At 38.8% G+C, this 22369-nt stretch overlaps 1 protein-coding gene across 2 annotated transcripts in view; it reads right to left on the reverse strand.

Moving 5' to 3' along the window:
• Nucleotides 1-1884: 1884 nt before the first annotated feature.
• Nucleotides 1885-22369, reverse strand: part of LOC130421312 (C-type mannose receptor 2-like) — a 48827-nt gene continuing 28342 nt past the window's right edge. For both annotated transcript variants that reach the window (XM_056749129.1, XM_056749128.1), the window contains 4 exons: nucleotides 10502-10867; nucleotides 7450-7806; nucleotides 6308-6396; nucleotides 1885-2585 (listed from right to left, as the gene is read on the reverse strand). In XM_056749129.1, coding sequence (XP_056605107.1) covers nucleotides 2463-2585; nucleotides 6308-6396; nucleotides 7450-7806; nucleotides 10502-10811 — 879 coding nt within the window. In that variant the 5' untranslated portion in view covers nucleotides 10812-10867 and the 3' untranslated portion in view covers nucleotides 1885-2462. The remainder of the gene's footprint in view (nucleotides 2586-6307; nucleotides 6397-7449; nucleotides 7807-10501; nucleotides 10868-22369) is intronic.

Below are 22369 nucleotides of genomic sequence, written 5' to 3' on the forward strand. Positions count from 1 at the left end.
AGTGTGTGGCTATTACATGCTTGTAAGAGATCATCTGCTCTTAGACTGTCAATGACATTATTAATGGAAGTCTTTGAAACGCCAAGTTTAATTAATTTCTCATTCAATTTGAAAAGTAGATGTTACTGGTTGACATCATAAACTGACTGCATATCCTCAATGATAGTTTGAATAACCAAAGCGGGAATCAGTTACTTTGACTGTAATTTCAGATATAACAGAGAAAGAATCTTATAAAATAATGCCTCGGGAATATCTTCTGGAGTATAATCCAAATGCTCACTTTTTCCAATTACATCAGTATACTCATCTGTTATCATATCGGGAGAAATATTTTGAAAGGTTTCCGCTTCAGTAACAAGTTCTCTGGCATAGATAGATTCAGCTAGGTTCACCAATGCTGAGTGTTTATGTTTTCTGGAAAGCTGAGAGTTAAATGTAGATAACACAGTAAATGACTGATTACACTGCCTAAAGGGGCATGTCACTGTTCGTCCCTCTTTAATGTGCACTTTTAGATGTGAATAAAACTGAGTCAGTGTATCACATTTAGCACTGCACAAGTCAACATGGCATGCAAGTTCTGAGGGGCACACATGTGATCTAGGCACCAGCACACACGCTATTTTTTTAAATGTCCTGTTGCAGTCCTGGATACAGCAATGTAGAAGTAAGTTTGGGCTATTGTTGTTTATCCTGATGTGATTCATGTAGGCTACTGGAGTACTACACAGATGTCCACATAACTGAAATGGAAACATGCTGACGAGTCAAACTGTACCGTCCTAAAAGGCATAAAAACAACTCGACTTAACAAGAAAATATCAGCACAACAATGAAATGTCCCTTAGCCTTATGAATTGGTCAAAATAAAAATACAAAGTAAACCAACAACACTTAAAGTTAAAATGCTAATTATTCATAAGTATCGCAAGTTATTCTTAAAGTAAAGAATATTCTTTAGCATTCTTTCACCAAACGTATCAACAACTTCGATCAATGCAATCCAAAACACAAGCAACTTAAAACATCCACAACACTAGTAAAAGAAAAAAAACGTTTGGAATAAAATTATGTACCAATTAGAAAGACGTAGCCACATTTGCAAGAAAAACGAAATCAAAATGTATGCTATGAGCAGCACGTTCCAGGATTAAATAAAAGATAGCATGCTAATATTAGCAAATGAGCTGTCTATAATTAGCGTGATACAAATACATTGAGATGTTTTTGTAGCAGCAGTTCTCGAAGGCTTATCCTTGCAAAAGAGCATTTAGTATATCATGACACTTGTTTGATAAAAAGTTTAACCGGAAAATATATTTTTCTTCACAATGTTGTCGCCTCTCGTAATCACTGAAACAAGCGTAACAAAGAGTTACAATTCACAGCATCCACAATTAGTATGTTTTTACAACGCTATCTGCACTTGCAATTGCAAATTTATATTTAGTCTATAATGAGCAAAGCAAACTGGCACTCACCTTTTAACTCGGAGAATGTAGACGATAGCCTTCGACTTTTTCTTAAAATACTGTACATACCTGTTTTTTGTCCTTTGTGCATTAAATACGGCAAAATAATGTTAAATTTTGTTTACGTCATTGTAACCACCATGAAAAACATTAATGTCCTGTTTTTAGACGTAACAGGATTATACTGTTAAAATTTTGCCGTAAAATAACAGCAATTTTTAACAGTGATCTTACGTCACAGCATTAGCTGGAGGAAAAATCAAAGGGAAACTGGAGGCGGCCGATACAAACCAGCACAGAGTCGACTACACAAAATATACAAATATCTTATTGTGTTGTTGAGAGACAGAAAAACATCATTCAACAATATGTTTAACATGTTTTATTATTTATTTATGTGTTTGCACAGTTCACTTCAACACAAATATTTTCATAGATTATTTTGTCTATTCAGTGTTTATAAAGAAGCTTTAATTTATATTCATGTTCTCAAACAACCAAATGATTCAAAACAGTTGTTAAGTGTTTAATTACTCTTCACACATGGTTACTACTATATGTTGTGAATACTACTACTGTATGTTGTAAAAGTATTTATCTAAAAGCATAACATGTTCAGCTGCTACAGTCTACACACCTCACCAAACACAAACACACAAGATAAAACACACAGAATATAAACATTTAACTCACATTGTCACATGTCATTGTGTTAATCTGTAATCATTGGATTGTAGTTTAATAGATTGTCACGCTACTATCACTATAATATCATTAATAACACACATCTTCAAAGCTGAATTATAAGATCAATCAAGCATAACTAAATATATTTGACTGGATAACAAAATAATGAGACTAACTGAAGTTATTATAAACGTTTACATGTAATTGCAAATCCTATAAAACATGTATTTAAAAGTTTCTCTCAAGTGATGAAAATGACGTCTTTAAACACAACGACTGTGTTGTGATCGGTCAGAAGTCTTAACACACTTTCTGTTTCTCTTCATCTTCATGTTTTGGTGTGAAAACATTTCCATCAGGCTGCACTCTCCAGGTCACTGTTGTGTCATTGTGTACGCCCAAATCTGTCAGTTTCTGCTGAATCTACACAACACAAACAATCATGACCCACACTCTTAAGCCCATTGCACATTGAGTCGTCAAAAAATAAATATGACCTCACGTTGTGTCAATCACACTTACACACTGCCTCCGATATTTTCGTCTGTCATAAAAAATATTTCAATTTTTTGCGATTTTCGCATCCGTCAAGCATGTTGAGTTTCCTTTTATAACAATTCAGAGACACCGGACAAACGAGAGCCAAATACGAACAAACAGGTCTCATCCCACATTTATGGCCATAATAGGGAACATTCTGTAAATACTACTGGAGTCAATGTGGGATGAGATCTGATTGATTACTGACATTCTTCTAAATATCCTCATTTGTGTTTAGCAGAACAGATACATGTAAACAGGTTTAAAACAATCAGATGGGAGAGTAAATGATCACAGAATTTAAATTTTGGGGGTTACATATTCACTGGATCCATGAACAGACTGTTTTATCTTCTGTTTGTGCTTGGACTGCAGTTATGTTCCGGTGTTTGTTTTTATCGGTCTGGCTATCGTCTAATTATATAACTATTTAATATATGTTAATATTAATTTCTCTTATTGTTTTATTGAATGACAATTGTATTAAATAAACAATTTGTTCAATGGCTCCTGTAGTTTTGTGACAACATAGATTGTATAATATTTGTTGACCATGAGTTTACTTTTTTACTGATGCTGATAATAATGAAAGGACAGACATGGTTATATGTTAGCTATTGTTATCTAATTTAAACTGTAAAAGTCTTAAAATGCACATATATAGATCAATGAAGTCAGTCTACCGCCCTGATGTCTCTTCATGTGCCTGTAGGACAGGACTGATTGTAGAATCTCTTCTGTGTTATCACTCATTCCTGATATGAAAGTTCGCAATTTGGTTAAAACCAGAGTGGAAACCAGACTACATTATAACACAGAAAGCTGGGCCGCTTTAAAAATTGGGCATGAATGAACATTACAAGCACTTCTCCAGGCACCACTACACCACTGATGGTGTTATTTAACTGTATATGTCATGGATGTAAATTTTAAGCTTACACATATTTTCCTTCTTGTTTGTAGTTTGCAATTGAAAAGAACGTCTCAGTTACATTTGTAACCTTCGTTCCATGATGGAGGGAACGAGACGTTGTTGAGAGACAGACTGGGGATATATCTTAACACGCCACGGCGCTGAGCCGCATTACGACCTCGAGCTGAGCGACACTGACTAGGCTAGCGAGTCACAAGTGAGCGGGGGAGCGAAATTCACCTTCCAGTGAATAGTAGTGGACATACTGCGAAGCCTATAATAGGCATATTGCGATGCCTGTACTGACAGTCATCACGGACAGGGCGTTCGCCTTTTCACACTGGGAAAGAACACTGCTCTCCTCTTGGAGAGTGTGTTACGGAGACCACATCCTGCCGTACGGGAGGTAACATGTGGAAAACTGACATGGTCTCCCGAAGGAGATCACATGCAACAACAAAAAATTCCGGCCGTAGGGGACCACCCAAGATAGGTGTGCCACCAGAGGGGAGGTCACAGATTCGCCAACAGGGGAATCAGGAGTCAAAAAATCAACATTCGGGACTACCCAACGGGGGAGTTCCTACGTATAGGGCAATAGTCCTAGTACAGGGGTCCACCTAAGTAGGGGCAACACTGCCAGTACTGGACTTGGTTCCAACAGACCGCTCTGCCTGGTCCGTTACCAGATTGCTAGTGATGGATAGAATGCCTATACTTCACCCAATGGGGGGGGGGGAGTAGGGAGACTACATAGCGCACTGAACTTACCTAATAGGGAAGAAGGCGCTTTCGCAGGCGTACGCCCAGGCCAAATGCCTGTCCTACATATTAGGTGTAGGACACTGGTTCCTTTCGGAGGTTGTAAAGCCTCACGAAGGTACTGGGTGTAGCCCAACCTGTAGCTACACATGTCTGCCAGAGGGGCGCCTTGGGCCGGTGTCCACGAGGAGGCCCTGCTCCGGTGGAGTGGGCTCTCACTTCGAGTGGGTACGGGTGATCCAGGGATTGGTACGCCGTCGCGCCCAAAATCCAATGCACCTGCCTCTGTCTGAGACAGCCCTCCCCTGGTGCCGTCTTCTGAAAAGACAAGAGGTTCATAGAGGCGCAGTGCGCTGGACACAAAACGTAGGAGGTTGGGTCTTCTCTCCCGAGGGGAGCGCCTGCAGGTTCACCACCTGAATACGGAAGGGAGTGTGGGAACCTTGGGCACATAACCAGGCCGGTATCTCAGAAGACTACCGCCCAATTTCCAGGCACTCATGAGACACGAAGAATACTAGAGGTCCCTACCCTCTTGCAGAGGCAAGCGCCATCAAGAGCGGTCTTCATCGTAATAAGGACGAGAGGCATCTCCGAGGGACTCACAGGCCCAAAGGCCATGAAGAGGGTACGGAGCGCGGCCGGAGTCGCGCTCCTGAGAACCTGGTGACCAGGTTATGTTAACCAAGAAACTTACCCTCCAGGCGATTGGGATGAGCGGCAATAGCGGCTGCATACACTGGAAGGGGAATAGAGATTACTCTCTATTCTCTGAAAGGTCAACACTGACCGGATCAAGCAACTCCGTGGGTTCTCACTGAGGGAGAACACTAGAGCGAGAGGCACCACTTATAAGCGTGCACACGCGAAGTGGTGGGGCTTCGGCAGGATGGTCTGACCGTCACTGCAAGCCACTCCAGGCCTCCTCGTCCCATCCGGAGGTAAGACATGGAGATTCCAGAGGCCTGGCATGGGGTGCCAACCGTGTCCTTCCCCTGTGAAAGGTTTCGTCAGGGGAATCGGCCAGAGGAGGCTGTATCAGAACTGAGAAGTCTGAGAATCAAGTCTGGTTGGGCCAGTAAGGCGCAACAACAGTACGTGAGGTCACTCTTCTTCGACTTTGCACAGGCCCTGTGCAAGGAGAATCTTGGGGCAAGTCGTACTTCCGCTTGTCCCGTGGCCAGCTGTGCTAAGGTACCCGTCAGGATACGAAAGCGGGAAAAAGGGGATTCTGGGGGCAACAGGATCTGATCCTAGCCACACCGCTCCTGTGAGAACTGGACTGCGCAAGTATGGAGTGGCCACTCTCCGAGGCGTTTCACTAACGAGAGAGATCAACGGCTGTCGGGTTCAGTTTGCCAAGGATAACCTGGCGCGCAGGGATAGATCACCCTGCTGACTCCATAAGAGGAGACATCGGGCGAGTTGTGGCATCTGTTGTGACATATGCCGCCACGGCAGTCGTGCTGCCCGACCGGACTAGCACGTAGTCCTGCACTAGAGGTCTAGTGCCAAGGGGACTGCCAAAAACTCTAGGCAGTAGGGAACCTGTCACTGCCCGCTACTGCCCGTTGCACACTACACCCCACCCCGCAGGGAAGCGCTAGAGAACCACAGCATCTTGTACATTTCAGTGCAGAGAGGTCACGCTGTGATGTTTTGATCTTCTATTGGTCTCACGCACTCATGTGACTCAAATTCACAGGTCAGAGTTCACCAAACATGAACTTAAAAACACAGCGAAATCCAAAGTATCTCCTAACAAATTTGCATGTGTAGGCAAGGAAGTCAATGGAATGAAGAGTCAAGTGTGATTGTGTCTTCGGCCAGAACAAACATGTTTGAGTGAGTCTGAAAAACTCTACTATCTGTGTTTCAGCTCAGTGTGTTGTGTAGGACACACTTTCAACACAAATAGTTGAATACTCACCGACTGTAAGATGGTCTCCATCACTGCAGGATCATTGACATTCTGACAGGATGTCAGCTCAAATCTCACAATCTGTTTCTTGGTCTCTGCTGGAAGATTAAAAACTGGATTAATTCACAACTCATATAAAGTGTGAAGAAAACAACATCATAACAGTTACACACATCTACAGTCAATCTTTTCTAACGCAACATTTGCATGTGTTTAATAGAAATGGAAATAATCATTTGTCAAATTCTCATTTTATTTTCATAACAACTTTTCTTTAGGATACACTAAGTGAAAATGAATAAATAATAATCATTAATTCATCATATTGTCTCCCGAGTGTTTCTGGTGGAACGTCCACTAGCAAAAAAAAAAAATTCAGAAAATCAGAGCTCATATATAAATCTTTATTATGATTTTTTTTTTCATTTCTCCTTCTTTACTTCTTCATCCTTCAACATTTAACCAAAAACACATTTCAGAAGGACAAAACACATCAATACAGTAGAACACTAACAATAGCTGCACATCTGACATTAAAACAGGATTTTCTTCTCTTGTGCTCACTTGTTGTTCGAGGAGACTTTCTTTTTACACTGAGATAGTTACAACAGGCAAGTCTCAACACATTATTATTATTTATAAAACGCTCAGTTCTGGTCTTTGATTCTGATTGGCTGAGCCCAGTTCTAACCTGTTATAAAATGCCACGATTTATAACGGCTGACTGCACTACATAGACTAAATATCATTTCATTTAGTTTATTTTATGAAACCTTGCCACACATTTGGATTAACAGTTTAATCATTTTAAAACAGCTAATGTGGTTTTAATGACTTCGCTTCATGTCATACAACATCGCCCTTAGCTGTTATAAAATATACTGTCACCCACTGCTTCACAAAACTTATTGCTTTATTACACCCTGACTGTTTAACATCAGATGATCATCAATGTGACTGTTTTGCATCAGTTTTTCTCACTGTCTTTGATGTTTGATACAAAATGGAAATCAATATTTTCAACAGTACATTTGTGGTCAGACTATTTATTTGACTATCAACAGCTATGTTTGTCTAACGTCTCTTCTCTCATTCTGTGTATTTATGATGTTTGTGTTGTGAGTAACTTATGATCACACATAAAAACTTACGTGTCTTGCAGATGAATGGAAAAGTATTTGAACACAGTTGATCATCTATAAGACCATCAGGACGTATAACACCACAAGGTTGGTTCACGCCCGTAAAGTCAGGTTGTCCAGTCATCCAGTTAATGGAGGACACGTCCACAACATTTATTTCATCTGACCACTTCCACGAGTCTCTGAACAGACCAATCCATAAATCTCTAATGCCTTCCCTTGACATCTTCAGCGTCAGCACCTGATTCTCAGTTTGATTTTGAATGACGGCCAGATCTGTGTAATGTTGTCTGCAGTAACTCTGAGCTTTATGCCAGGACATTGAGATATTAACAAAAACAAACCTGTCAGCTTCTGTTTCATTCTCTGTAGAAAGATAAGATTGAAAAAAAAAACAGCATTAGAGAACAACTTCAAATAAATAAAATTTTCATGTGAGTTTAATTTACTTTTTTACTATTCATTTGCATCTCACAGTTTAGACAGACAGACACAAAGAATCAGTATATTGTGACGTGGAGCTGACTTGGGATCAGCGTCACCTGGGCAACATCCCGGCAGCTAACGCTGATTGCACTACACCTGTGCTGGATTAGCTGTTGGGCATAAAGGCAGCGTGCCTCAAACACTCGAGGTCTTGGGTCGAGAGGCGACAACCGCTGTTCCCATTTCGCCCCATAGAGAAAGATGGAGGGACAGCGACGGGAGTAGAGACAACGACGATATTCGATCAAGAGCACAGACTGGCATATTATTATTTATGAGCACCCCAAATGGTACCTTATTGTTCCATGTATTTTATTCTGTTTATTAAATTTCCCACTGGGGTTGCTTTTACCGCTGCTCTGTGTCTGCCGTGTCTCTTACCCCGTCACAGTATGAATCTCAACACTGGTGACGATCAACAAACTATTCATATCAACAGATCAACACTCAACATCACTAAACAAGCTGGACAATTGAATTGATCTTTTTTGATTATTTGATAATTAGCTTTAAGAACTTTGTTTGGTAAACCGGTTCTTATCTCACAGAGAATGATGCTGAACTTCTGGTCCAGGCCTTTGTAATCTCTAGACTGGACAAATGCAATGCTCATGTTCCTGGTCTTCCTGAGGGCTGTTTCATAAAAAAGATATAAGAAAATAAACCAGGCTGATTTGAGTTTGACTTATTGGCAGTGGATTCGGTTTCATAGAGCAAACTTGAAATAGTTCAAACTCAGTTACTATAGCAACTAACACTGGGAACTAACCAGGGACCAGATTCACAGGAGCTCCATTAACACTGAGCCATGAGGACATGATGATATTTCAACTAATTATCTTTCATGATAAAATATTTTATTACTCACTATTAATAAACACATAATAAAATAAAACTAGATTGGTATGTTCGAGTTCAAAATTTGTTGGCTTGACAAAGCCTGTCCTGAAGAGTTTGAAATAGTTTGAAAGGTTTTATTAATAAACTTTTTCTAACATTATAGAACAAATAATGTGACCCCAGTGTGTGAATACTAGGCTTAGTATGTTGATAGCATGATTAGCATGGTCTCTAGCATAATTAGCATGTTGCTAGTATGATACTCCAAGCCATGAGTGGAACGAACCATCCCCTGTGTCTCTATGATGTTTTGATGAAGATATAAATGGATTGCTAAACGGTTACTAGGCTAAAGTGTTTGGTTGCTTTGGGCGTGGCTTATCATTTTACAGATTATGAAACTCTAAGCTATGAGCGAAACGAACTAACCCCTGTGTCTCTACGATGTCCAGAAGCAGAGTTAAAGGTATTGTTAAATGGTTACTAGGCTAAAGTGTTTGGTTGCTATGGGCGTGGCTCAGCATCTGTCGTTTGATGATACTCTAAGCTGTGAGTGAAACGCACCTACCCCTGTGTCACTATGATGTTCTGAAGCAGAAATATGGGTATTGCTAAATGGTTGCTATGCTATCCTGTTTATTTGCTATGGGCTAACCTATGTGATTTATATGGGCGTGGCTTAGCATCTGCCAGGAGATGATACGCTAAAGTGTGAGTGAAATGAATCAACCCCTGTGTCTCCTCTAAAATCTGAAGCAGAGATATAGGTATTGCTAAACGGTTGCTAGGCTAGCCTGTTTGGTTGCTCTGGGCGTGGCTTAAGATCTGCCATTAGATGATACTCTAAGCTGTGATTGAAACGAACCAACCCCCATGTATCTACCATGTTCTGATGTAGACTTATAGGTATTGTTATATGGTTGCTAAGTTAACATGTTTTGTTACTATGTGGCTTCGTAGCTTAATGCAGTTTCTTGGATACTGATTGGTTGCCTTAGTCAAATGAGCACACCCCCTTGTCTCTAAGTGGTTGTACTGCGAAGATATTCAACACAGTCTATTTATGACGCCTTATATGGTCAAATTTCCTCTTCCGTTATAAGTATTTGGGGGGCTCTTACACCCCAGGGGTGCAACTGACACCCCATTGTGATATATGTTCTCATAGAGCCTGCCAGACTCTTCAAACGTGGTAACTAGCAAGTTTCTACGACATCCTTACTATGAGTTATGAGCCGTCAAAGTTTGTCCCAATGAAAAGTCTATAGGAAATTTGGTTGGTTTTGAGAGTCTAGTTTTCGAAAACCAGAACCTGGATCAGTTTAAAAAGAATTAGCAACTCAAGTCAGACCAGTTTGAAGGTTTGTGTAAAGTTTGGTGCATGTACCTTGAAAGCTCTAGGAGGAGGAGCAGTCAGAAATTTTGGGAATCATAATATTAATAATAATAATAGTTCAAAACATCTCATGTGACATCACTCTTTATCTCTTTATCTCTTTCCTTTAGCTTTTTATTCACTGAAAAACATTTTCTCTCAATAGGTTTTGTTCCTTGTAAACTTGGTTTAAGCACTTGTTGTTTTGCAGTCTCTGCACAACATATCAGTTCATTGTTTATTAATTATTGTAAGTTCAAATCTTTCAAATTAGAGCGTCTGCTAAATGCATTCTGGTCAATGAGAGGATTTAATCATATTACAATGTTGAATTAAGTAAGAGTTGGTCTTATTTCATACCTTTGAAGCAAAAAAAGGGATATGCAGTAGAGCAGACTATATCATGCCATCCACGAGATGTTATAAGGCCACATTCCTCGTTTCCATGAACGTTGTTTGGTTGACTTTCATACCATCTGGAGAATGAAATGTTTTCATTTTGATATGACCACCGCCAGCTTGAAATGTCATTATAGAGTCCAATCCAGACGGCTGAAGTCAATGCTGGTTGAACTGCCCTCTGTACATTCGTCCAGTCTTCATTGTTTTGAATGGTGACCAGATCAAAGTGATGCTGTCTGCAGTAAACCTGTGACTCATTCCAAGTCATCTTCTCCAGTACCAGAACATATTCACATGAGATGCTCTGAATGAACAGACAGAGCACTGTAGAGAGAGAGAGAGAGAGAGAGAGACAGTGAGAGAGAGAGTGAGAGAGAGAGAAGGGAGAGAGAGAGAGAGAGAGAGAAGTCATGCATTACTTCATCCCTTAAAATTTTACAATTTTTTCACCTCTAAACTGAACCAAATCCGACAAAACCTACATTAAATTGAAGATAAAAGAAGAAACTCAGAAGACAACTGAAGATCAAAATGTTTATACACTTTTTTTAAATCAATTTTGAATAAGAGAAGGAGAGGAGAGTAAAACAGAGCAACACAGCAGATTTCATCCGGAACGATGAACAGGCAAGATAAAGTTATCGTCATCTCATGACTTTCATGATTACAAAAGAAGAAATAAGACAAAGAGACATAAATAATTAACTAAAGCTAAACTAACAACGAGAGTGACAGTTAATATGGAGAGAACAGAGACAGCAGCAGCAGCAGCAGCAGCAGCAGCATCACCCTTCACCCAACACATCACATATCCACTGAGAGTCAAGAGTGCCAAAGACAAGAAAACATACAAACACCATCTACTCATGACAAACCCTGAGATTTTGATGGCTGATTACTTTCACAAAGGAGACAAATCTACATTCACAAATCTGCTGCTCTACACTGAAAACTGCAGTATTTGGCACACAGTCATTTGCAAATATTACAAGAACGTTGAAAAACACGGCATCTGTAATGGGAGACAAATTCAAATTCATGAAGAAGAAGGAGACACCAATAAAGCATTTATGACTGTTAACATTTATCACAATGGGAGCATCATGTTTCAGGGGAATGAAACAACTCTCAACTCTGTTCAGACACATTTTAACAGTCTGAAAGCTCTGGTAGAGAGCTAGAAACAGGCAAAGACAGAAGACAGCCATGCTGAGACCAAGAGCTCAGGGGCGGAGCTAGAGGAGGAGGAGGAGCTTATCCTGGACTGTGACACACTGCTGGAGGAGACTATCACTCAGATACAGAACTGTCTTTCCCTACAGGAGGTTGAACTTGTGGATCTCAGAAAACTGATGATATCACACACAATATCAAATGAGACCCTGAAAAATCTAGAAAACCAACTTCATCAGATGAAAAAATAATTTAAAGCGAATGTTGAATAGCTGAGAGGAGAAATTAAAGGACTGCAACAGGAAATCGAGATCATAAACAGAGAGCTGAAAAGTGTCAGAGAGGAGCTCACTCACAGATAGACAGAAATACAAAGCCTGAAAAAACAGACTTCCACACACGAGCCCTCCCTCCCATCTAACTTAAATAACACTGAGCCATCAACACATCCACTTCTGACACGTCCTGAGACAAACACGCCAACAACACAGACTGATTCCTCTGAACAACCCCAGGATCAAGAGAACATATTTGCAGAAATAGTAATTTTAATGGACTCAAATGGCAAGTTCATCAATGAAAAACAGCTCTTTCCCATGCAACCAAACAGTGAAACTTTGGTGCCCAAACACAGAAAGTGCCCTTCGGCATCTTGACAAAGAAAAACTGGGTAACCCCAGTCACATTATCATACATGTGGGGACTAATGATATGCGGAAAAAAGAGACTCTTTCTGCACACATAACCACACGGCGTCTTCTCTCCAAATCCTGAGGGACGCTATCACACAATGCCCTGGAGACTTCATCAACAACATATATTTGAAAACTTTCACCCTGTACCCACATCCTGAACAACAGCAACCATGTTTTCGACCTTTACACCCGCATCACCCTGTCCCCCATCAGGGACAGCAACACCAAGACCATGTGCCACCACATCAGCAGTGGAGAAAAGAGCCAGTACTCAGAAAAGCCCCGATGATGGAGCAGATGCCGCTCCACAACCCCACCCACACAGATCAGAACGGCCGGAGCAACTTAACTACGCTGCAGCCTTAAAAGGCCAAAAGGACACAGAGAGCACCAATCTAAGAGAAATTAAAGACATGCTGAACTTAATCTGCACGCGGCTGATGGACAAGTAGTGAGTAGAAAACAACAAATTGTTGTGAATGACAATATATCAATAGAGTAATAACAGTATGATAAAAGTAACCTTTAATATTACAAGAAACATGGTGCAGAACTTTTGAGGTCATGTTTTGTCCCCCAGGTTATCGTGAAATATCACTATCATCTCAAAAACATGAAAAAATTACACGTGGGAGAGATTCAGGCCGCACAATCATTTGGCACAAGCTTGAAATTGATAAATACATCCAACTTATCAAAAAAGAAGAATCACATGTCCGGCTCAAAATCAATAATAAACTCAGTCAAACTACAAAAGATATATTTTTATGTGCCCTTTATATTCATCCGTCTGAATCTCCTTACTATAATGAAAACATCTTTGAAACCCTTCACAGTCAAATTAACCATTTCCAGACCCTAGGAAGTGTGTTGGTATGTGGGGATCTCAATGCAGGAACAAGGTCCTTACCCGATTAACTCAACTCAACTCAACTTTATTTATATAGCGCTTTTTACAATTTTCATTGTTACAAAGCAGCTGTACATGAGACACATTGAATACAAGTTAAACAACTGAAGGCATATACCTGTAAAACAAGAAAAAAAAGGTGAAAACAACAAAGACAGACATACAAATGCTCCACACACACAATATGCAAACATACATACACACACACATTGACATAGACGCACACACACACAGTGAAAGCACACATTTGAGATAAAGGAGAGAGAACCATAGGTCAAATATTAAACGGACTATAAATTCTTATATGTAATAGTGATTATATCTAATTTCTGAATTCTAAAGCAGCCCCCCCGGCCAGGCAGATAGTGAAAAACAATATGCAAACGGTGGTGAGGAAACCAAAACTCCCATCGAGAAAAAAAACCTCAGGAGAACCCTGGCCCAACCAGGGGATTCCAGTTCCCCTCTGGCAAAAGCTGCTGCCTCTGCACAAGCTCAACAGTGCTTGCACAACAAGGCTAATTAAAATAAAAAATGACAGATTTAAGATTATCATTAACAATCTAATAGCATTTGAAATGTTGTCGGACAATCAAAGTTGTTGCGTCCTTTATCCAGCTCTATCCTCTTAGCTCTTGTCAGGTCAACGATTCCCATTCTCAGCTCTGCCATCAGCTCTGGGCATGAACTGCATCCTGCGGTAACCTTGGAACAAAGAGACAAGACTGGCTGAGAGTAGAGTACTGTTCTGCACTCTTTGATGCAACAAGTACATCATTTGTTGGATGTGTTCCTGGTTCCGGTTGATCTAAATAAAGCAGCCTAAATCCTTTGAGGATTAATATTATGGAGGTGTAGTGTATGCAAGATTAAAAAGATGAGTCTTTAGTCTAGATTTAAACTGACAGAATGTGTCTGCCTCCCGGACCGTGCAGGGGAGACTATTCCAAAGTTTAGGCGCTAGATAAGAAAATGATCTACCACCTGCACTTGATTTTGAAATTCTAGGTATTACCAACTGACAGGACGCCTGAGAGCGTAATGTACGTGGAGGTCTGTAATACAATAGAAGTTAATTCAAATACTGCGGCGCTAGACCATGTAGGGCTTTATAGGTAATAAGCAAGATCTTAAAGTTAATGAGATGCTTTACAGGTAACCAGTGCAAGGTTGACAGAACCGGGGTTATATGCACATACTTTTTTGTACGTGTAAGAACTCAAGCTGCCGCGTTTTGAACAAGTTGCAGTTTTTGTAAAAGGCCTGCAGGTCAATCCACCTAGAAGTGCATTACAATAATCTAGTCTTGATGTCATGAATGCATGAATTCATTTCTCTGCATCTGACAGTGAAAGCATATGACGTAGTTTAGATATATTCTTAAGATGGAAAAATGCAACTTTACAGGTGTTGGCGACATGGCTTTCAAATGACAGAGTACTATCGAATACAACGCCAAGATTCTGAGCTGATGACGAGGATTTCATGGAGCATCCGTCAATCGTTAAGCAGTATTCTTGGTTGTTACATATAGCGGTTTTCGGTCCAGTAAGTAACACTTCTGTTTTGTCCGAGTTTAGTAGTAAAAAATTGTTACTCATCCACATTTTTAAGTCAACTATGCAATCCTTTATTCGATGAAACTGCTGGGTTTCATGAGGCTTCGAGGAAATATAAAGTTGAGTATCATCAGCATAACAGTGAAAGCTAATTCCGTGTTGCTTTATTATATCTCCTAGAGGTAGCATGTATAATGCGCAGAGCAAAGGTCCCAAAACTGAGCCCTGTGGTACACCGTACTGGACTTGTGATTTGCGGGACACTTCATTGTTTATTGCTACAAATTGAAAACGGTCGGATAAATAAGACTTAAACCATTTCAATGCTATTCCGTTAATGCCGACGTAATTTTCGAGTCTATGTAGGAGTATGCTGTGGTCAATGGTGTCAAATGCAGCACTGAGGTCTAGCAGCACCAATAACGAAATACAGCCACGGTCAGACGCTAAAAGCATATAATTTGTAACTCTGATCAAAGCAGTCTCTGTACTGTGACATGCTCGAAATCCAGACTGGAATTCATCATTAATGTCATTCCTTTGGAGGAAGGAGCATAATTGAGTTGGAACTACTTTTTCAAGAACTTTAGATATAAAAGGTAAATTCGATATAGGCCTGTAATTCCCTAGTTCTTTAGGGTCGAGTTTGGCTTTTTTTAAAAGAGGCCTTATAACAGCCACCTTAAATGCTTTAGGCACATTTCCTAATGTCAGAGATGGGTTAATAATACTGAGAAGAGGATCTATAATTTCTGGGAGCAGTTCTTTCAGTAGTTTTGTAGGTATAGGGTCTAACATGCATGTTGTTGATTTAGATGATCTAATGATTTTAGACAGTTCATCGTGATCTACGGTAGAGAATAATTGCAACTTCTCCTTAGGGGTGCTGTAGTTAGTTTGTTCAGCGGGTTTCACTACAGGTATAATTTTTTCTCTTATATCTTGGATTTTACTAGTGAAGTAGTTCATAAATTCATCACTGTTATGCTGATAATCAGAATCTGACGTCGATGACGACTTATTTTTTGTTACTTTAGCTACGGTGTTAAACAAAAACCTAGGGTTGTGATGGTTTTCCTCTATTAGTGATGAAAAGTAGGCGGATCTAGACGTTTTTATAACATTCCTGTATTTCCGAGTACTATCCTTCCATGCTATACGAAATACCTCTAAATTAGTTTTCTTAAAGTTGCGCTCCATTTTCCGGGACGCTTTCTTTAGAGTCTGAGTGTGTTCATTATACCACGGTGTTTGGCTGCTGTTTTTAATTTTCTTTAAACGCAGAGGAGCAACTATGTCTAATATTTCCGAGAAGGTAGAGTTAAAATTTTCAATAGTATTGTCAAAATCGTCAACGTTTTTACTCATGCTAGATATTTTAGACAATTCAGGCAGATTATCGAGAAACGCATCTTTGGTAGTTGAAGTAATCGTTCTACCATATTTGTAACAAGGGGTTTGATTTGCAGCCGTAGGCCATTGAAGCAAACATAATATCAGACAATGATCCGAAATGTCTTCACTCTGTTGAACGATTTTAACATCGTCCACATTTATACCATAAGAAAGTATTAAATCTAAAGTATGATTACGAAGGTGAGTGGGTGCAGACACATGTTGACTAACGCCCATGGAGTTAAGAGTGTCTTTGAAAGCCAGTCCCAAGGCATCTGTATAATTGTCTACATGGATATTAAAGTCACCGACGACAAGGACTCTATCTGCGGCCAGTACTAGTTCTGATAAGAACCCACCAAAATCTTTAATAAAATCTGTGTGGTGCCCTGGAGGCCTATATACAATAGCTAGAATAAATTTAAAAAATGTTTTGTCCTTAGTATTAGGTGTCGATACGTGAAGTACCATGACTCCAAAATTTTTTATTTAAAATTAGACTTCTGAGAGATGATAAAATAATTATTGTAAAGTGCAGCGACCCCTCCCCCTCTACCTTTTAGACGAGGCTCTTGTTTATAGTAATAATCTGGAGGAACGGATTCATTTAGAGTAATATAATCATCTGGCTTTAGCCATGTTTCTGTCAAACAAAGCATGTCTATTTTATGATCGGTTATCATATCGTTGACAAAAAGTGCTTTATTTGAGAGAGATCTAATATTAAGCAATCCGAGTCGTAACAGTTGATTATCTGTATTTTGTTCATGTTTAATTAGTTTAACGTTTATTAAATTACTTTCAAGAGGTTTACGCAATATCTTATGTTTGCTTATCCGGGGGACAGACACAGTCTCTATTTTATGTTGTTTGTAAGAAGGGATTATTACATGTTGCATATTTTGTGTATTCTGTAACGCGAGATGGCAAGCAGACAGTTGGTTAAGCCATTCTGTCTCCTTCCTGACCTGGGCCCTAGGTAGTCAGACTTTAACATTATTAGGGATTAAACCCTTGACAATGGAAATAACTATTCAACAAGCAGCTTTCAACAAAACAGTGTACATTTGGCAAGAAATAACTTTGATAAACAAGTCAACAAAAATGGAAAACTTTTAATTGAGCTCTGTCGGAGTCTGGGCATATACATCATCAATGGCAGGGTGAGAGGAGATTCTTTAGGACGATACACATACGGTTCCTCTCATGGTTGTTCAACAGTTGACTACATGATCACAGATTTAGATCTGTTCTCTTTCAAAGCATTCATAGTCAAACCACTAACACCGCTCTCAAATCACAGCCAAACTACTCTATATCTAAAAAGAGAAGAAAACACAAACATACATACACAACCTGAAACCAGTAACCTATATAACATTAAAAAGAATTATAGATGGTCTAAAAACAGTGCTGAACAGTACCTGACCGCAAATGAAAACCCTCAAGTACATTTACTATTAGATAACTTCATAGAAAAAAAATATTCTCTTAATGCTGATGGTTTGAATTTGGCGGTAGAAAACATAAATTACATATTTGATTGTTTAGCAACAATATCCATTGTTAAAAAAAGGAGAACGGTTTGATTCGGACTGTAGAAGAATACGAAAAAAATTAAGACATCTTGCAAATCAAAAGCACCGAGAACCTGACAGTGCAGATTTACGTCTCCATTATTTCGAGGAACTAAAGAAATATAAAAATACACTCAGAAAAAAAGAAAGAACTTTACATCCAAAATCAGCTTAAAACAATTGAAGAATCTATCCATTCAAACAGTTTTTGGGACAACTGGAATCTCTTGAATAAAAAGAACCATGAACCAATAACTATTTAAAATGAAGACACCTGGAAAAATCACTTCAAACAACTTTATTTTAAAATAAACATGAGTACAGAACAAACACAGATATATAAAAATTAAACCAGAGGGAAAACATAATTGGCAAATACCAAAATCCACTAGACTACCCAATCACTGAAAAAGAGCTCATGGAAAAAATGCAGAAACTGACAGCAAGAAAGTCAAGTGGACTAGATGGCATCCTAAATGAAATTATTAGAAATATAAATCACACATTCAAACTGGCCATACTGAAACTATTTAACCTGATTTTAAGTGTTGGATATTTCACAGAAATATGGAATAAAGGACTCATAATGCCCATTTTTAAGAGAGATGACAAATCACATCCAAATAATTACAGAGGGTGAGTAGTAATCTGGGGAAATTATTCTGCGGCATCATCAACAAAAGACTCATACACTCCCAAACAGAACATAACGTCATAAACAAAAGTCAGATTGTTTTTTTGCCAAATTATAGAACCTCAGACCATATCTTCACCCTTCATACCCTGATCGATAAATACATTCATCAAAAAAAGATATTTGCATGCTTTGTAGACTTCCAAAAAGCATCTTGTTTCAATTTGGCATGAATATCTGCTTTCAAAATTTCTAGAATCAGGCACTGGGGGTAATGTATACAACATTATTAAAACTATGTATCAAAACAATCAATGTGCAACCAAAATCGGGAATAAACAAACAGCATGTTTTCCTCATGGAAGGGGGGTGAGACAGGGATGTCCACTATCACCGACCCTCTTCAATATCTACATTAATGAATTGGCAAAACTCCTAGAACAAACCTCAACACCTGGTCTCACACTACATGATTCTAACATAAAGTTCCTTCAGTTTGCAGATGATCTGGTCCTTCTATCTCCAACTCAAGAAGGTCTACAGCGAAAAAGGCATAAATTCTGTCAGACCTGGGCCCTGACTATTAACACGAACAAAACCAAAATATTAACATTCCAGAAAAGACCCAGAAATCAGGGAAAAACACACAATTTCACCTTTGGTGCCACTACATTTGATCACGTCACAAACTACACATACTTGGGGTTGAAAATAAGTGCCACTGAAAACCTAAAGCTGGCTATGAATGAATTGAAAGAGAAAGCAAGAAAGGCTTTTTACAGCATTAAAAAATCGACCTAAATAGAAATACCAGATAGAATCTGGCTGAAAATATTTCAATCAGTCTTAGAACCGATTGCACTGTATGGCAGTGAAATCTGAACCATGAGTTTAATACATGTGACAAAACCCCCATCGATGCCTTACATGCTGAGTTCTGTAAGAGTATGCTCAGAGTCCAGAGAAACACACCAAACAACACATGTAGAGGAGAGCTGGGTCAATATCCTCTACTGATGCGCATTCAGAAACGAACCATCACATTTTGGAAACATCTAAAACTGAGTGACCCCAACTTTTTTCACTTTAAAGCCCTTAAACACCATGAACTAAACACTGAAACAAGTAGAATGATTCAGATGATGCTTAAACTACAAAATCAAAGTAACACAACTAACAACACTCAGCATAAAGACACTGACACACTCATACACAACATTGAACCCAACCACATGATAAAAGTACAAAAAGAAAACTACCTGACTTACTGGAGTGAATCAACAAGAAAACAAAGTAAACTTGAATGGTATTTGACCCTAAATAGAAATTATACGACAGCAGAATTTCTGAGCACAGAGAAAGATTTAAATTAAGAAGAACAATGACGAGATACAGACTGCACACTAAGAATTGCTGGGTTAGAAAATAACCCAACCTTAATCCAGCTGCTGGGTAACTATGGGACAGAACACGTGCTGGGTTATTTTGATCCAAGTGCCGGGTTGAACCGTTTGACCCAAATGCTGGTTTGTTTGTTTGACCCAACTAGTGGGTCGGGTTAACTGTGTTTCTGCGTTAACATAACCTAAACATTGGGTTATATGTTGTCTCATTGCCTTGCTTCTTTTATATTTCCCAAAAAAATAAATAATCTCAAGGGAATGTAAAATTATTATAATTTTTCTGTAATACAATTACACAAAACAAATGCAATTGTAAATATGCGTTTTTATTAAATTTATTTCTTTACATTTAGTGTGCAATTGTCATACATTTCAACCAACACCTTCAGACACATAAAAACAAGTTTTTGTTGATCAGTTTCTTTAAAAAAACAAAACTGGGTGAATTAGGCACTGTAGATTCCTATTCTATATGTCAACATTGCAGCATTAGAACACTCAAAAATATATTATTGGCACATGAGAATCAGTCCAAACAGTGTGCCATTAAAACTAAGCCAAACAAAGACTCAAAGCAACAGACAATACATGTTACAACTTAAAGCATGTTACATGTGTCCAGAAAAAACTGTTGTCCTCAAAAACTTCCCTCTTCACTTTTGTCCATCAATACGATAAACTGCATGCCGGAGAAATTTCTAAGTAGGAACAGACTGCTTACTTAACATCAAGCACAGAAAAGGACTTGAAACAGATCAACTGAGCAACAAGTCAGTTTCAATTGCATGTCCCTAAACAATAGTGAAGGTCTGGGATGTCATTGCTGCCTCGTCCCCAAGGCACAAAATGTGCAGATTACATCATTGGTCTCTGCTTTTTGAAAGCATTCCACCATGAAAGTCCCCACCTGTTAAATATATGACAGTTAGTCTTAAAACATAACTAACATTTAAGTTAAGTGCATTTAATGAACAAACACAGAGGCCTTATAAAAATGCTAATTTTAGAAGAAAACTTCAAACTTCACTTTTAGTATTTTACTTCATTCACTACATTCATATTGAATATCATTTACTTCTGAGGATATACATATCACACAGTGATGGCCAAAATTTGATTTAACGTGAAGGATAAACAACTTTTAAAGTAAAAATATGCACAAGTACACACATATATATAACATAAGGATAAAGCGATTGTTAAGGCCATTTTTTGGAAAAAAAATAGCATGCTAAGCTGCTAAATTACTTAACGTTAATCAATCACAGAATAAAACACTTCCTCCGTACAGCGACAGATCAAATACTCTATTAAACAATCAAATCAGTGTGCTCTTACCACAAGTTATTAAAAATAATCATATTATCATATTAATTTACCTTATAAAATACAGCTTGCTGTGATGTGCGTTGCCGTCTGACAATGAGACGCGTGAAGGATCCAGAAGGTTCGATGAAGTGGAAAATGAACAAACCGGTTGGGTCAAAATAACCCAACCCAGCTGTTCAGTGGTGAAAGAACCCCTACAGTCCATTTGACCCAGCATGAGCAACCCAACTGTGTGTTTGCAGTACCTCAAACAACCCAAAATTAAGACCCAGCACAATTAACCCAAAAATGTGTTTACAGAAATAACCCAGCATTTTTTAGAGCAATCAAACTCTTCACATAGAGAAGGTGAGATATCGACAGAACTAGTTACCCAAAGAGAGGCGCATCCGACCATACTGTCAGAGAGGTGACATAGAGACAGCACAACACTTCCTCATCAGATGCCCATCAGGAAATTAGAAGTAAATTCTATCCCAAATTTGAAATGATTTGCCCTGACTTCAGGAAATTAGACAACAAAACACAACTTCAATATTTATTAGGAGAGAAACAGGATTATATTTTACTAGCAGCACAATAGATTGATGCCTGCCATAACAAAAGGGAGGAATCGACTAATCAGTGATGCGGTCACAAATGTACACACACATTTTGTTATTTCTAAAATGTGTATTGTTTGATTTGATGTATATTGTTTGTTTTTCATCTGTTCTAGATTTACTGTACATGTTATAAATGCTGTGGCAATACATTGTAACAATTGTCATGCCAATAAAGCATGACATAAAGAGAGAGAGAGTGAGTGATAAGGGAGAGAGAGAGAGAGAGAGCGAGAGAGAGAGAGAGAGAGAGAGAGTGAGAGTGGGAGACAGAAAGAGAGAGAGATAAGGTAGAGAGAAAGAGTGAGAGTGAGAGACAGAGAGAGAGAGAGTGAGAGAGTTTTTTGAATTTTAACAGAACTTTTAATACAAAATCACAGAACAGTTTAAAATTCACAACTTACAAAGACGAAAAATAAAATAAATAAATAAAAATTAGGAAAAACTTTCACATGAAAGTAAACACCAGATCGGCAGCAAACAAAGAACACAGAACACCATTATAGCACCAAATAACTTCGAAAGTATCGAGATCATCCATATACTTAT

Source organism: Triplophysa dalaica, chromosome 5 (genome assembly GCF_015846415.1).
Source record: "Triplophysa dalaica isolate WHDGS20190420 chromosome 5, ASM1584641v1, whole genome shotgun sequence".
In the NCBI taxonomy this organism is placed as follows: domain Eukaryota; kingdom Metazoa; phylum Chordata; class Actinopteri; order Cypriniformes; family Nemacheilidae; genus Triplophysa; species Triplophysa dalaica.